The sequence below is a fragment of the Molothrus ater genome, chromosome 6 (assembly GCF_012460135.2).
Source record: "Molothrus ater isolate BHLD 08-10-18 breed brown headed cowbird chromosome 6, BPBGC_Mater_1.1, whole genome shotgun sequence".
NCBI lineage: Eukaryota > Metazoa > Chordata > Aves > Passeriformes > Icteridae > Molothrus > Molothrus ater.
The window spans coordinates 54,152,502-54,167,902 of record NC_050483.2 but is presented as its reverse complement, the minus strand read 5'-3'; the positions used below and the strand labels follow the sequence as shown (position 1 = coordinate 54,167,902).

The 15,401-nt window shown below is 41.0% G+C and overlaps 1 protein-coding gene across 5 annotated transcripts in view; it reads left to right on the top strand.

Annotated features, from left to right (window-relative positions):
- The window catches only part of AKT1 (AKT serine/threonine kinase 1), a 78,905-nt gene that overhangs the window by 39,927 nt on the left and 23,577 nt on the right, over positions 1 to 15,401 (top strand). For all 5 annotated transcript variants that reach the window (XM_054515122.1, XM_036383813.2, XM_036383814.2 and 2 more), the window contains 2 exons: positions 6,077 to 6,188; positions 8,949 to 9,096. In XM_054515122.1, the coding sequence (XP_054371097.1) occupies positions 6,077 to 6,188; positions 8,949 to 9,096 (260 nt within the window). The remainder of the gene's footprint in view (positions 1 to 6,076; positions 6,189 to 8,948; positions 9,097 to 15,401) is intronic.

Here is a 15,401-nt window from a genome sequence, read left to right as displayed (position 1 = left end):
GACTTTGCTCAGGTGCTGCAGCACAGGATGTGATAGAAGACTCTGAAGATAATTTCCTTTTCTTGCTCATGTTTTTAACTTTTCACTGTATACTTCCAGCTTTTATTTTCTCCTGTTCTTCATCTTTCCTGTCTCGTGATCTGCCTGTGTCTCGTTCCACCACTTAAAAATAGATCATTATGGCACCTGTTATTAACAATGATCTGTTCCATGTTCCTGGTGACTACTGGAAGCAAAGCTCTGCAGAGAGAAGGGTAGGGGCTTTCCCTCTTCCTTACAAGGTAGCTCAAAATACAGGGGATTCTTCTTTGTAGCTGATCATTAAGCAGGTATTTATTTTGAAACACCCTGCTCCTGGAAGAGGGCTAGACAGCAGTAGGAATTAATGGAAATGTTCATTATTTTTCCCCCAGTAGCAGCACATACCTGTTGTGAGTGATGAGGGAATACATAATGGACATGCTGTTTCCTGGTGCCTCTGTGCAGGATTCCAAGAGTGCTTTGGGGCTTTCTGTGTCGTTTGAGAGGGAGAATTCTTGTAGTGTTTTCATTTCAGTAATGACATGGTACTTTCCTCTTTAGACTGGTATCTTCTTACAGATTGAGAAGGTAAAGCAAAGCAGAAGAAAGCCATTAATTTATAAATTAATTCAGTACTTGGTCTATAGCCAGAGGCTTTTAACAAATGCACTTTCTGGAGGACACTTCCATCCTCTTGCTGCTGCTAACTGCATTACTTGGGCAGCTCAGTACTAAGGAGTAAAAATGTGTCCATCACCTTTTCTTTGTCTAAGTTGCCTTTAAAATGGGTTGACTTAAATCAGTTTTCTCAACAGCAATGTGGTGCTTTTTTGGCAGATTGAGCCCATCAGTTTCAGCATTTATAGATAAACAGGTTTGTTACCATGGCATTGGAGCATTGTCAGAGAAGACACAGCACGTGCCTGTAGATAGATGAGTTATAAGAGTTGCCTGTAAGAGGCATCGTGGGCTGGGTGATGGGTGGGAGGATGTTCCTAGAAGTGGCTCTTGCTTGGTGGCAGCTCAGGAAGGCCTTGAAGATTGGAGTGGGGCCCTCCTTGCTAGAAGGAGGATTTGGGCCCACAGAAGCAGCTGTTTCCCCACCAGGATTTAATTTCTCATGTAGGCAGTAGCAGGCAGTGCTGCCAGCACTTCTGTCCCTTCTGGGTGCCCTCCACACTTTCACAGATTGACAGAATATTCTGAGTTGGATGGGACCCACAGGATCATCGAGTCCAACTCTTCATGTAAATGGCCCATATGGGGATTGAACCCACAAACTTGGTGTTATTAGCACCAGGCTCTAACCAGCTGAGCTCATCTCAGGGATCATTGTTTGGATGTATTTTGCACCACAGTCTTTCCCTTTGAACCTGCTTGCTTTATCCTTTCATTCAGGTTAACATGTTGTGTTAGTGTGAATGAATTTGAGCTGTCTCTGGAGGAAGGCTCAGGCCAGAGCACAGGCCTGCAGAAGCCTCCTGCCAGTAAAAGGTGGGGGAAATTATTTTGTAAAAAAATTAATTATTTTAAATATTAAGATTAAATATTTTGTAAAAATTAATCTTTCTGTTTTCTTTTCATCCATGATAGCCCTGACTTTTTTTGTTAATTAGTGAACCAGATTTTTTTTTTTAATGAGATGGCAGGCTGTCTCTGTCAGTCTGTTCTTTGGAAGTGGTCCCATGTTTCTGATTAAAATCTTTAACCTCTTCTGCTGTACAAAAATGTAGGCTTTTTTATCTTTGCAAGTAAAAGGAGGGTTTTTTTAAAGGGGGAATTTTATTACTTTTAGTGTAAAATTCATATTGAGTGATTTTGTCAGCTCATGAGAAGTGGGAAATAATTAATGAGAAAGCTATGACAGAAGATAGCAACTAATGGTCACCTGTCTTTTCCTTTAATGGGTATGAAGAAAGTATTAGCAATAAATAGTGTGTGATTTCCATGTGCTTGACAGTCCCTTCTTTCTCCTACACTGGCCTTTTCCTTTTGGTCTGTGAGGGTTTTAATCATACATTTTTGAAAACTTGTTTCTAAGCCCCTCTAGCTAAAGAGAGCTGTACTATTTATTTTAAAAAACCTTTTCTCCACCTAATTTTCCTTTTAAAATAGGCATATACTAATGTTTGCTCTGTTTAAGGAGTTTATTTTCTCTGGAATTAACCTACTGATGATTAAAAAAAAACATGACAACAAACAAAAAACAAATACAGAAGAACCCAAAGTAACACTCATGAAGCGTGGTGCCTGAGTGTTTGAATCTTATTTGTGTTTTGTGTTCTGTACTTTACTACTAATAAGGTAGAAGGAATAAAAAAGTCTGTACCTAAAAGTTCTGCTCCAGAGCTCCTGCAGATGAATAACCAGTAGAGGCTGAGTTGTAAATCTGTGAGATAAGTAGCCTTCATACCAATTGTAATCTCGGATTATCATGTATGTCTCCCTATTAGGTTATAAGCCTTTAAAACCATATAGCTGAGAAAAGCAGTATATTGTGAAAAACCACATGGAGAGAGAGGCTGTTCCTGTTAGAAAGGGATTATTGCTCCCGGCTGTCAAAAAGGAAGATGGACTGTGGTGGTTTTGTTGTACTGCTGAAAACGTAATTGCTCAACAATACGAGAGCTCCTTTTGGGACAGGACTGGGTGTCTGCAGTCAAGCGTTTTTCAGAGGGCACAGGATGGCCAGATTGGTGGTTCGACTTGTTGATTTTTTTTGTGTGGTGCTACTAAGAGCCACCTTTGTGCAGGTCTGTAACTTGGTGCTCCTGGCCCCTCACTTTTGCCATGGTGAACAGTTCAGAGTTGAATCTATCCAGTGGTGTTACAGAAAACAGACACTTCAACATAATATTTGTGTTTGTCTTCCAGAGGTTTTATTTTTTCATCATTCTATTTTCCTTATTTACCTTTTTCCTTTTTTTTTTTCTGTTTTCTTTTTTCTGTTTCTCCATACCCTTCCTTAAAGAAACCAAAGCAGGAATAGGAAGGATTCTTCCTTGATATTATTGTTTTAAGTGTGATGTCATTATATAGGGAGCAGAGTTTGACACTTTCAACGAAAGTAATCTGCCTTTTTGCTTAAGTGCTGGGAAAGCAAATATTGTGACATTTTAGAAAGTCACTGGGATAATACTAAGTGTCTTTCAAATACAAAATGGTAATTTACATTTGAATGCCTTGGTGTCTATTCCTGTTAGGAACAATTTCTCTGTCCTACTTACTTTAAAAGACCAAACGCCAGGAAAGAATCAAGAGGTTCTTTAGAGAAATTTAAATAATTTTCAACAGGCTGCTGTTCATAGTACCTACTCTGTTGCAAATGGGGAGTACTTACGTTGGCCTGTTTCACAGGAAAAACTTTCTTCAAAGTGGGTAACCCTCAGCCCCTGTTTGAAATTGAATGTTTTTATAGCAGAATCCCCAAACATGCCAGAAATCAGACCTAAAACTACACAGCATCTTCTCTGCTGTGCTGGAGTGGTGCACACTGCAGTAATACATTGATGATTAGAGTAGGTGAATTTTGGATTTCTCTAACTTCAGCTACAGTGAAGAGCACACAGTTGAGTTTAAAAGTAAGAAAAAAATTACTGTTCATTTATTTCATTGATAAAATCCATGTGATCATCATACATGGTGAGAAATAAGTGGTAGTTTCAAACTTCTAGAACCTATATGGTATAGCACTTTGGTAAAGTAAAGCCTTCTGTATTTCTTGATATGTGCTGTTATGATTGAGCAGGGTAATTAGACAGCATATTGTTCACTAAACAAAACAATTCTGGGTGACATCCCTGAATTATAGTGGTTATTAACTGACAAATCTCTATTATTCATCTTGCTGTATGCCTTAAAGATTGCTGGATCAGCAAACTTAACAAATATCAATGGACAGTGCTGATTTAGGGGAAGAGTGACATGTAATTGGTCCCTGTCTGTAACAGAAAAAACCTTGTGTGGTTTATCATGCTGAAATTAAATGGTTAAATCTAGAGTTCATGGCTAGTTTAAATATCTATGCAGCTACTTCCGAATATGAATCTAAACTGTTTTTAATATCTAAGTAAAACCTCTGTGTTTATTTCTTTATGATGCTGTATTTTGGGATGAGTATGGGAGAACAGCTCTGGGTTAGCACAGGGTTAGGAAACAGCCTGATGTTCCTGAGTCTGCAGCCAGATTCGGTGTCTTAGGGCTGCATTGTGCAGGCTCCTAGAGGACAGCCCCAGCCTTCCTCTAATCACCTTAAGCAGATAAAAACGGGAGGCAGAACAAACAAACAACAAAAAAAGAAGGGCAGCTAAGGAGGTGGGAGGTCTGGAAGCAGGAGTGAGATCTTTGGAGTGGAATTTATCAGCCCCAGGCTCACCCGGGCAGTTGTGTTTGACTCTCACAGAGGTGGCTGCAAGGGCGAACCCAGCGCAGCCACATCACTGCGTGGAAGTTGTTTAATCTGAATGAAGGAGTGCCATTTATTGCACTAAAGCCTTTGCATGACTCATTAATAAACTTTCTCTTATCTAATTGGAGTGCTTTAGGAGGATGCAGTATAACCTCAGTGTGCTATTAAAGAAAAATTATATTTTCTTGTAATGAAAAATGCAGTTACTAATTGAAAAGCTTATAATTCCAGCAGCAAATGAGGCATGAAATATATTGCCAAAAATACAGTGCTCAAAAACACTGGCAGTAAATATTTTATCTTGGTGCTAATTAAGAGCTTGAACTTAAAACTGAGCATTCTAAATTTACACAATAATGAAATTAACCTAATGGTACCAGTGTAACCTTAGTAATGTGTACTGTTATTCTGGTGGATTCTGTCCTCCACTTGCACATTGCTGATGGTGGAGGAAGTTCATAGCTCTAGCAGTAAACAGAAATTTCTTCTTGTCTTCATAGTGCCTTTTTATTTATTTAGGAGTCTATTTAGAAACTGAAGACCAAATAACAGCAAGCTTGTGGTTTCATTAGCTGCAAGGAAAAGAGTTTAATGCAAGAAAAAAACTCTTACAATTATATTTTTTTTTCCCTGCTGACTTGGTTTCTTAATTTGACTTTCCTCTAGCAGGATCTGTTTAATTAATTAGCTTTTCTATTAACGTTTGTCCAAAAAATGTGGTGGTTTGGCTCCTTTTGTTATTTCATTGATTTTCTTTTGTTTTTCAGATCTCTGTTAGTAGAGCCAAAGCATACCCTTTATCCGGGAGCATTTTCTGGCCCAAATTTGAAGGATAAACACTTGTAACATCCTAAGAAGCTTAAAGTAAAATTTAAAAAATAAAATTAAAAAAAGTTGGGTTTTTTTTTAATTTACAAATTAAAAAAAAAAAATTACACTCAGCTCTCAACAGAACATTTTGATGAAGGAAATGGTGGCTTAGCATGTAGCTGTACTTCTGTAGCCTTTTTAGGCTGTGCTTAGAGCCTGGCAGGGATGGAAGCTGCTCGCACCCGACTGCCACAGCTCTCCCGAAGGCTTTTGGAATGGGGTCTTCCCAGGGGGTGCCTTTGCAGTTTGATGTTCCCTCTAGTGTTTGAGGACTGGAAATGCTGAGTCTGATCTTCATCAGGTTGCTGCAAAATGATCAGATGTTCTTCCTGCAGCTCCCTGGAAACCATGGACAGGGTTTTATGTGAGAAAGTCAATAGGAGGGAACGTAGGGGCTTGATTTTAGTTTCAGTGTATGTAATTGCTTCATTATCAAATGGCTTTGGCCATGTGCTGTGCTCTGGATGACCTTTAGAGTATGGGACCTGAGTCTGAATGGCTTCTGTGTTATCACATCACATTTCTGCTTACATCTATGGGCAGACCAAACGTGGAGCCTTTCAAAGCAGAATTTGATTTCAGAGCTGCTTAGATGGCTATCTCCCAAGCTATTTATTGGTTTCATCAACACAGTAAATTGTCTCAAGTCTCCTAAAGAAGTACTTACAGAGATTTCTGTGGCTGATTAATTGCAACAGTTTGCTAGATAAGAATAAAGACAAATGATTATTTAAACCTGCTTATGTACCATGACTCTTTCTTTCTTGATTGTGGTAGAGTGCCAGCTGATGAAGACAGAGCGACCTAAACCAAACACATTTATCATTAGATGCCTCCAGTGGACCACAGTAATTGAAAGAACATTTCATGTGGAGACTCCAGAGGAGCGGTATGTTTCATTCATATTTAATGCATAAACTCCTTGCAAAAGCAGATGCAAGTGTTCAGCATTAATAGTGAGTCCTCTGATGAAGCTCTTATTTATCAGATGATGTACGTCTGGACTGTAGAGTGACAAATAATTTTGGAGTGCCTTCAGTTTTAGTGCATTTCCCAGTATAAAAGCAACCCTAAAGGGAGGGTTTCAGAGAGTGGATTTTGAGCAGTGTTTGTAAGTGAATTGTTGCTAGGTTGGGTATCCAAAACGGACAGGTGCAGGTGTGTACCAGCACACAGGTAGTTATTTCTGGAATTTAAGGTTCATCTCTCACTGGAAATGTTGTGGTATGTAAAATGAAGGGTTTCTGACCTGGGAGTTTCTGGAAGGATGAGCACAAATGAAATAGAGATTCAGGCAGAGTTGAGTTGTATCAAAATAGTGACCTTTTAAAGTCTATTTAGACACCCTATTTCTAAAGGAAAAGTTAGTTGTATCATTGCTGATTGCTAATGTCTTATGCAAATTAGATAATAAAGGTGATAGTTAGTTGCTGCAGGTGCAGATTTCTGTTTCATCTTTTAGGAAACAAAGCTAAGAGCTACATCCTGTGCTCTCATCATTGGAGAATTGATCTCTTACCTCCAGAGAGAACAGTTTTCCAGCACAGCTATAATACAGCAACTGGGTATTTAAATATTTACTTGCTCTTCAGAAACTGAACTCAAATTATTCCAGTATCATTGTTCTAAGGGAGTGGGTATCTTAAAAGCCTGGTCCTCCCTAGATATGATCCTAGCACATATTTATTTTGAAGACCAGTAAATTCTACCAAGAATTACTCACTTATTTCTTTCATAGCCTTTGCATGCACTTCGCATGCTCCTTATTATTGCTTTTGATTCTGTTACAATGATCAGAAAAAGGTTTAGTCAAATTAAAAGCAAAGAAAAAGAAACTTGTCCTTGTTTCTTTTAGGAACTTCGTGGTCACTGACCCTAAAGGGAGTGAATAGCAGTTTCCACTTGGGGGAAGATTGTATTTCAGTCTTGTTTTGTTCCCTCCTAGCCAATTAAGTCAGCTTTGTGACACTTCAGGGCTCAGAGTGTTAGTCACCTCTGTTGTGTACTCTTGAGACATAAAAGCTGAGGGTGAAATTCTGTTCTCCCAGAAATCAAAGATACTCACTTCAGGAGGGCTGAGATCTCAACCAAGTCAGTAACAAAAGAGATATGAAGGTCAATATGCCTTTAGCTTTCTGTATGCCTTTAGAACCAATGTTTGCTTTTTTGAAAGAAATGGAGAGAGAAAAGTGTGGAAGAAGAAGTTCTTTTTGTAATAATTTTGAATGTAAAAATATGCCTAGTAAATAAGGGAATGTGTTAGGGATGGTGAATGGAGCAGTCTGTGCTGGGAGTATAGGGAGAATGTTCTGAATGTTTGACATCACCTTGCTGCCCCATACAGGGCTGGATGAATTGTGCACAATTCAGGCAAAATCCAAAATAAAAATGCACAAGGCAGGAAAGACCTTGTGTGGTGCAATTTTTATTAAAATCTTGTGTTGGATACTTTTTCCCATGGACTTTGCTTCCTCTGGGGAATGATCTGCCTCTGGCATCCATTATAAATGGAAACTCACATGTTCAGATATGATTAAAAAAAAAAAAACAGCTTCATAGGACCAGTGAATAATTGGACATTGATAAGGATGGCACAGCTGCACTGCAGATTGTGCACAGAGTTGTTCAGCATTGGCTGCTGCTGAAGTTGCAAAATATTTTACCTGGGATGTCCTTAGGAGAAGAATTTAACCAGTCCCTAGAAACACCAACTAAATCACCACATCCTGTTCCCTGCATATACAAAAGACAGTAAACATGTAAGTCCACGTTGTCCACTGGATGTGTCTTCAGCCCCTGTGTGTGTCTTTAAAGCCTGTCCTGAGACCCTGGAAGCCCTTATGAGTTGCATTCTTTATGTTCAATAAATTTGCAGTGAAATCGAGTGAAGGCCGAGAACTTTCACTTCAGTAGCTTCAAAGGTGTGAAATCTCCCCAAGGACACTGGAGTGGAAGTTGTCTCCATGGGAGTTGAAGGGGTCACTGTTAGAGCACTGGTTGCTGAAACAGCTGTGGAAACTTATCGTAACCAAGACCTGTGCCTAAGATGAAATGTCACTGCTTTTGCTGACATTCTGCTAAAGTTTACACAGCAATTGCTGTACTAATGTCATCATCTTTACAACAGAAGAATAACCTAAGCGTCCTGAGCTTTAAGACCTTTTCCAAGAACATCTCTTGCCACTACAGCCACTAAAATTTGGGATATGTTTGTGAAGAGGTGCCACAGTGTCCCCAGGAGTTGGATGTGTGTTTCAGTGCACCACAGAAACGTAGAAACTTGCTTTAATTGCTTTGTGCAAGCCTTTTGCTTTTTTGGTTTTGGCAAGTCTGTTTTGGTTATGTAAATGTCTGTATGACCAGGTCATATCCTGAGCTGTTGACTGAATGCCCATTAGAAATTCTGTTATCCAAAAAGTCTTGTATTATGTCCAGACTGGGAGGACTTCAGTTGTCTCTTGTTTCTAGTATGATTAATAAAGATTTTAAAAATGCATTTTTGCAGTGCTTGAAAATGCACATAATTCATCATATCTTCCATTGATTCATGAGAGAGTATTAGTGGCTCTGTATTCCTTGGTGATCCTTGCCATGGCAGATGGTAATCTAAAGCCATAAGTAATTAATGTGTTTGCCTATATTTTGCCAGGGAAGAATGGACAAAAGCCATCCAAACAGTAGCAGACAGCCTCAAGAAACAAGAGGAAGAGATGATGGATTTCAGATCTGGCTCTCCCAGTGATAATTCAGGTGCCGAAGAAATGGAAGTCTCTATGACAAAGCCAAAACACAAAGTGGTAAGTGGGTATAGCAGGAATGACTCTTTTTTAGGTCTTCTCAAATATAGACAAGAAGTAGCCATCAAGCTGTGTCTGTACCCCTGACAATTACATGACTGGCTGTAGATGCAGCTTCTGGAGGAAACAATTGTCTCAGCTGAGCAGAGCCTGCCTGGGTCTGCCAGAGTTCTGAGTTCATGTGTCCTTACTGGATGGCTTTCAAGGCCAGCTCAGGTCTGGCTTTGGTTTGCTCATTTTCCTGTGGTACAGAGCCTGAAACCAAAGCTCCTGCTGGACCTTGTGACTCTAAACTCCTTGCAGGCTGGTGCAGAAGTATTCTGATGGATTTGCAGGATTTAGGGTAGGTCCATGGATTTAATTGCTCTGGATGAAGGGTTTAGGCTAACTCCAGCCAGCCACTGCAGTATCTGTCTATAGTGCTCCTACAACTTGGGGTTTTGCATTAGGCACTACCTAGTCTGAATGCAGAGGGCCAGCTAAGAAATGGCCTTCCATGACATGAGTATGTGCCAGAAGAGATCTTTGCCCTGTTGAGCCTTTTTAGGTGTCTGTCTTCAACTTCCCTTTATTTCTTTCTACCCCATTGTGTACTCTTCATATTTCTGTTTTCAAAAGTGTTCCCACCTGTTCCTGCAAGAGGGAATTGATAGAACCTTTGCCCATGCAAATCCATTGTCTGTGGATTTTAGGTGGCCAGTTCCTTGTGTCTTCATCTCACCATTGTCATCCTCACCCATTTTTATAAATTTATTTCAGTCTTGGGAAAACCAATGAAGTTTTTCTATAAAAAGATATCCACCAGTGTCTTCACTAAGCTTCTATGTTACCCTTGTGTCATGTCAGTACTTTCAGAGTGATGTGGTTGGCTACTTTAATGCTACTTGTGTCAGAGCTTGGCAGCAGGCTTCTGGGTCTTTGGCTGAACAGATCCTGCTCTTGCTGAGGAGTCCTTCATAGAAATGCAGAACCACCTCATTCATCAGATGGATACAGCCTTCTGAAACAGTGACTGTCTCTTCCTGGACATGTTAGCGAGGATAACCAAAATTATTATTGGGGTCCTGACATGAACTGTATTGAGCAATTTGGCAGAAAATCTCCTCACCCATCTCTAGGGAAAAATATGGAAGTTTGCTGTTGGGGGCATCTTAATTTTCTTCCCAAACTGAGGCTGCAGCAGCTTTTGGTTGTGTGAGTCCTATTGTTGCCATGCTGGCAATGGTCACTGATCCAATGGTACAGTCTCTGCTCAGCCTCTGATTCCTCCAATGTTTTTCCTCATGGTGAAACTAATCAGAGTAAATGGCTGAACTGGGAGGCAGTGTCAGAGACTGGAAAGATGTCTTAAGACATTTTGGGGTGCGTGTGTGTGGGGAAAGGGACAGGTGAGGCCTTGCTCTGGTGAGACAGTGAAGTGCCCCACACCCCCCAGAGCCTGTATCCCAGCCTGGCAGAGCTGCCAGTCACTGACACAGCAGAGGCAGTGCTCCATTCTCCCCTAACCCTGCTCCTGAGAGGCCAAATGACCACAAGTCCCACCTGGGGAAAAGACCCATGAAGGCCAAGGGATATTTAGGGTCCAACACAAGGCCATCACCTTGTCTAGGCCCTACCTGTTCTTGGAGTTTCTGTCTGAACACAGCTGGAACCCAGGAGCTGGTAGCTGTATGTGTGCTTTTCTAGATCTTTCCTGTCTTTTTCTCCTCATTCCCTCTTGTTGGAATATTTTGAGTAATTTACCATCGAATCGATTTAAAGTTAGCTAAGGTGAATGGTCCAAGTTAATGTTGTGAGAAGTGTTTTATCTTGACTGGATATTGTAGTAAACCTTTAGCCAAAGTTGCCTGAATTTCTAAAGTTTGCCAGTAAGTGTTGTGTGTTGTTTTCACCTCATGAGGATATCTGGTTGGTATTTCTTCTGTATGTCCAGCTCAGAATAAGGAGAAGGTAGTTTTCAGTTAAAACCTGTGTTTTCTGGCAAATAGGTCATGGAATCCCAGGTATAGAAGCTTGATCAGACACAGACGTGTGGCCTGAGAAAATCTGGCAGAAAACTCAGGTATATATTGGAGCTTTATCAAAAGAAGGGAAAAAACTGCCTGGTAGGGGTTCCACTTCGGAGTCCTAAATGGCTGCCCAGAAAGATAAAGAAGCACGTGTTGGAAGGGCCAGGGAAAGAGCTGATGAAGTTGCAAATTGCCTCGGAGGCTGAAACAATAGCTCGCCTCAGGGTGGAGTGAGAATTAACAGCCCAAAAGCAACTAGCCCGAAACCTGAGAAACCTGTTTAACAACTTTGTGCGGGAACCAGAGAGCTTTAGAGTTGCAAATTAACACCATTGAGAAAGCTGTGGAGGATGAACCAGGGAATCGAGCCTAGGGGAGGAGTTGAACGTCCCTGACGTGATTTCAACCCTCTCAGCTCTTCCGAGGAGTTTGATGCGACAAAGCCAAACCCCTTCCCTAACCAAAACCCCGCCCATCGGTAAAAAAAGAGGAGGTGGGACTCCCTGAGCATGATGTCACTGATGTCACCTCCCTCCACACCTTGGAGGAGGGGTCTGACTCAGCAAAGCCCCACTGCCCCTCACCCCAAGCCCTGCTATCCAAAGGCAGAGGTGATGGTGATGATATCACACTCTGTAGCAGAATTGGTTAATTTGCAAGGAAAATTAGCAGTCATCCTAAAGAAAATAAAACTGAGAATGTTTTGAAATTTTCGCTGATGGGGAGTGTAACAAAGCTTTCTGAGAAGGGAGCAGCATATTGTGTGAAAAGTTTAAACCTGTTTATACTAGAGTTTATACTTGTTGGAGGGTGAAAAACTCATGCCTCTCTTCACTCCAACATGTGGTAAAATTACTGAAAAAATATGAGAGGCAGTGGGCTTCCAACTAGTGCATGGGAAACAGCCAGTGCCCTGTTGGCCTTCTCCAGTGTTATTGTTATTTATTGCAAAATTTAAGGATCAAGCCTGAGACAAGAAACTCTATGGGCCAGCTCCAAAAAATGGGAGAGGGTGTTAAATTCAAATACCCTCAGTTTCTCTGTATTAGTGTTGAAGCTTTGCCGGCTCCTCCTACCCTGCCTCCTCCTGGCAGCAGGGGGTATTGAGCCTTGCCACTACCAGAGGTGCGACTGCAGAATCTGTAACCTCTGGGGAAAAAATACTTTAGTCACTATGCAAGTTTGTTGTTTTAGTCTTGGTAATAACTCTGCATGTTCAAGAGTATCCTGACCAGGCAGAAGGCTGGGTGTATGTCTGGAAGTGGAATAAAGAGCTGCTTAAGCAGAAGTGGAAGGGACTCTTAACTATACACACAGCTGTGAGATCTGCAGCTGGAGACATCTAAATTATGTGATTAAAGTCAGCTCTGGACAAAGAGGAGCACAGAAGGACTGTGTTGGACAATATAGTAAACAGCAAATCCATTGGAGAGAAAGCTGCAGTGAAATCTGAAATCTAAAATGAAATACATTAAATAGTTTATCATCTTGTATTTTCAGAACAGTATTCCCAGTATGCCAGCACAGTTGTTTGCTCCTGGTTGTTTGCTCCTAGCAGGACTTTGTACCTAACAATTGTAGTACCAAGTATGGTTTCAAAGGGGTGAGCAAGAAATAAAAGAGAGTGGTGTCCTTTTCCCTAAGGACCACTCTAACATCACACACATAGAACAAATACACATTATTGGTTGGCTTTTGGACTGGTGTCCAAATTTGCAAAATTGGATGTAACAGAATATGTAGATCCAATGAAAACTGTTTTGTCTAAAGTGAAAAGGCCTCAAAAGAATGGCTGGCTACTCTAATCCAAGTTGGCCTACACGGGTAAGAATGCTCATCAGTGTTGTTAAGGTACTAGATAACTTAAGTTTCAGTAGTGATGGTTGCATTTTTTGTATGTTCTAAGGTTATTTTCACAGACTGTTAATTATTCAATTAAACTTTCTATAGCAGAGAACACAAAAGATTGCCAAGTAGATGCTTCCTCTTTTTGAAGTAGGTCTGAGTGGGACCAAGTTTTCTCCTTCTAGAAGTGTTCCATGAGAGTGGTGATAGGATAGAGGAGTTGCTGTCCTTTGCTGCATCAAGTCTTTACATGTTTTTGTCTTGAAGGGTTTTAAGATATTTATGTTCATATATGTTTGTATAAGTTTGTTGCTGCAACATTTTGAGATGTTAATATTTTCCCTCTGGTTGCCAGAGTGAGTAGAAAGATTCCTCCCTCCAGTTTAGTTTAGGAGCTCACACATAGGATTTCATATGATGATGGAAACAAGTTTATGTACCTCTTCCTGTCTTCTCAGTGAAGAATACAGAATTACTGAATTGGGGGAATGTGTGTAGTCATGATGAGCAATGTGTGAGGCATGATTGTACAGAAGCATGGAATGTTGAACTGTTGGTGGCCCTGGAATGAAGGAGAAAAGGAGCTGACAATGGAGCTGGGAAGTTCCAGCGGTAGATGAAGAAGGCGTAAGCAATTAAGAGAAAAAAAAATTGGGGTTTGAGGACTGCTGAAGAGTCTGGTAAAGTTGGAAAGTATCTGAGGCCTTGACTAAAATTATGTGCTGAGGAGGTTGGAATGACTGAGTGTTGGTGTGTATTGGACCCCAGCCCTGAGGCAATTCAGATGATTAGTTAGTAGAATTTTACTGAATGTTGTTTCCCATGGTGCCCACTGACCTCTTCCTCTTTCCCTGGGTGCAGGTTCTGGAAATCCCCCTGAAACCTGCTTGATGGGAGGGATAACAGTGGCAATTTGGGACATGTATATTTGTTCAGGTGGTGCTGATACGTGAACCTATAAGATAATGGACTCCAAAAGGCAAAACAGCCTAACTATTGATCCTTACAGAGTTTGACAAGGAGTGCAATGTATTGCACTATCAATAAGTCATAGAGAATCCTAAATTGAACTTACCAAGCTGCTTTGGAACCCAGCTTACAGGTCCAGCAAGTTCCAAAAATAATTGCATAAAATTGTATAAAACCTCCCAGAAAAGGAGTGCTGTCTCAAGGAACACACAGGAAATCATGGACCAAACTGCTGGACTCTTCAGGCACTGCAACTGAAAGAATGGGTCAAGAACTCTTCCCCCAGATCCTGATTTGCATCTCACCTCACCTGCAGTGAGGAGGGAGTGGAGAGCACTGCATAGGAGGATACTAACTAGACTTATGTTATTGGAATAGCAATTGCCCGTTATATGAGTTTTAGTGTACTTTCGTCTTTCCTTTCTGCTCAGTCTGCTAGATCAGACCACAAGAGGAAAGGTACCATTACTGTGATCTCTCTCGAGGCATGGGATGGTTGTCAGAGACTCAAGAAATGTTGGGGTGCATGTGTGTGGGGGGAAGGGGACAGTCAGGCCTTGCTCTGGTGAGACAGTGAAGTGCCCCACACCCCCCAGAGCCTGTATCCCAGCCTGGCAGAGCTGCCAGTCACTGACACACCAGAGGCAGTGCTCCATTCTCCCCTAACCCTGCTCCTGAGAGGCCAAATGACCACAAGTCCCACCTGGGGAAAAGACCCATGAAGGCCAAGGGATATTTAGGGTCCAACACAAGGCCATCACCTTGTCTAGGCCCTACCTGTTCTTGGAGTTTCTGTCTGAACACAGCTGGAACCCAGGAGCTGGTAGCTGTATGTGTGCTTTTTTAGATCTTTCCTGTCTTTTTCTCCTCATTCCCTCTTGTTGGAATATTTTGAGTAATTTACCATCGAATCGATTTAAAGTTAGCTAAGGTGAATGGTCCAAGTTAATGTTGTGAGAAGTATTTTATGTTGATTGGATATTGTAGTAAACCTTTAGCCAAAGTTGCCTGAATTTCTAAAGTTTGCCAGTAAGTGTTTTGTGTTGTTTTGACCTCTTGAGAATATCTGGTTGGTATTTCCCCTACGTGTACGACTCAGAGTGCATGAACTACTGGAAAGCCCTTTCAAAAGTCCCATTGAGCGGATAGATAGAGACCTTACAGGGAGTCATTTTGTCTCTGGTTTTTGGTACTGTTCAATGAAGCACAAGAAAACTGATCTCCTAGAGAGGTGGGGAACATCAGAAAAAAGGTGTGGGTTTAATCCCTGGAATCAGAGCAGCATGTGCCTTTTAATGAATGTCTGCACTGGCTAGGGGGTCAGAATGGCTATGGATTAATATATTCAGTGTTACTTGTATAGTTCAGTGTTGAGTCATGCAACAGAGTGTTCAGTTAATTGAAAGCTTATGATTTTCTGTAGATAGTTTGATTGATTATCTTTGGGAGTGTACTGGCATTCATTTTTGTGGAAGAATCATT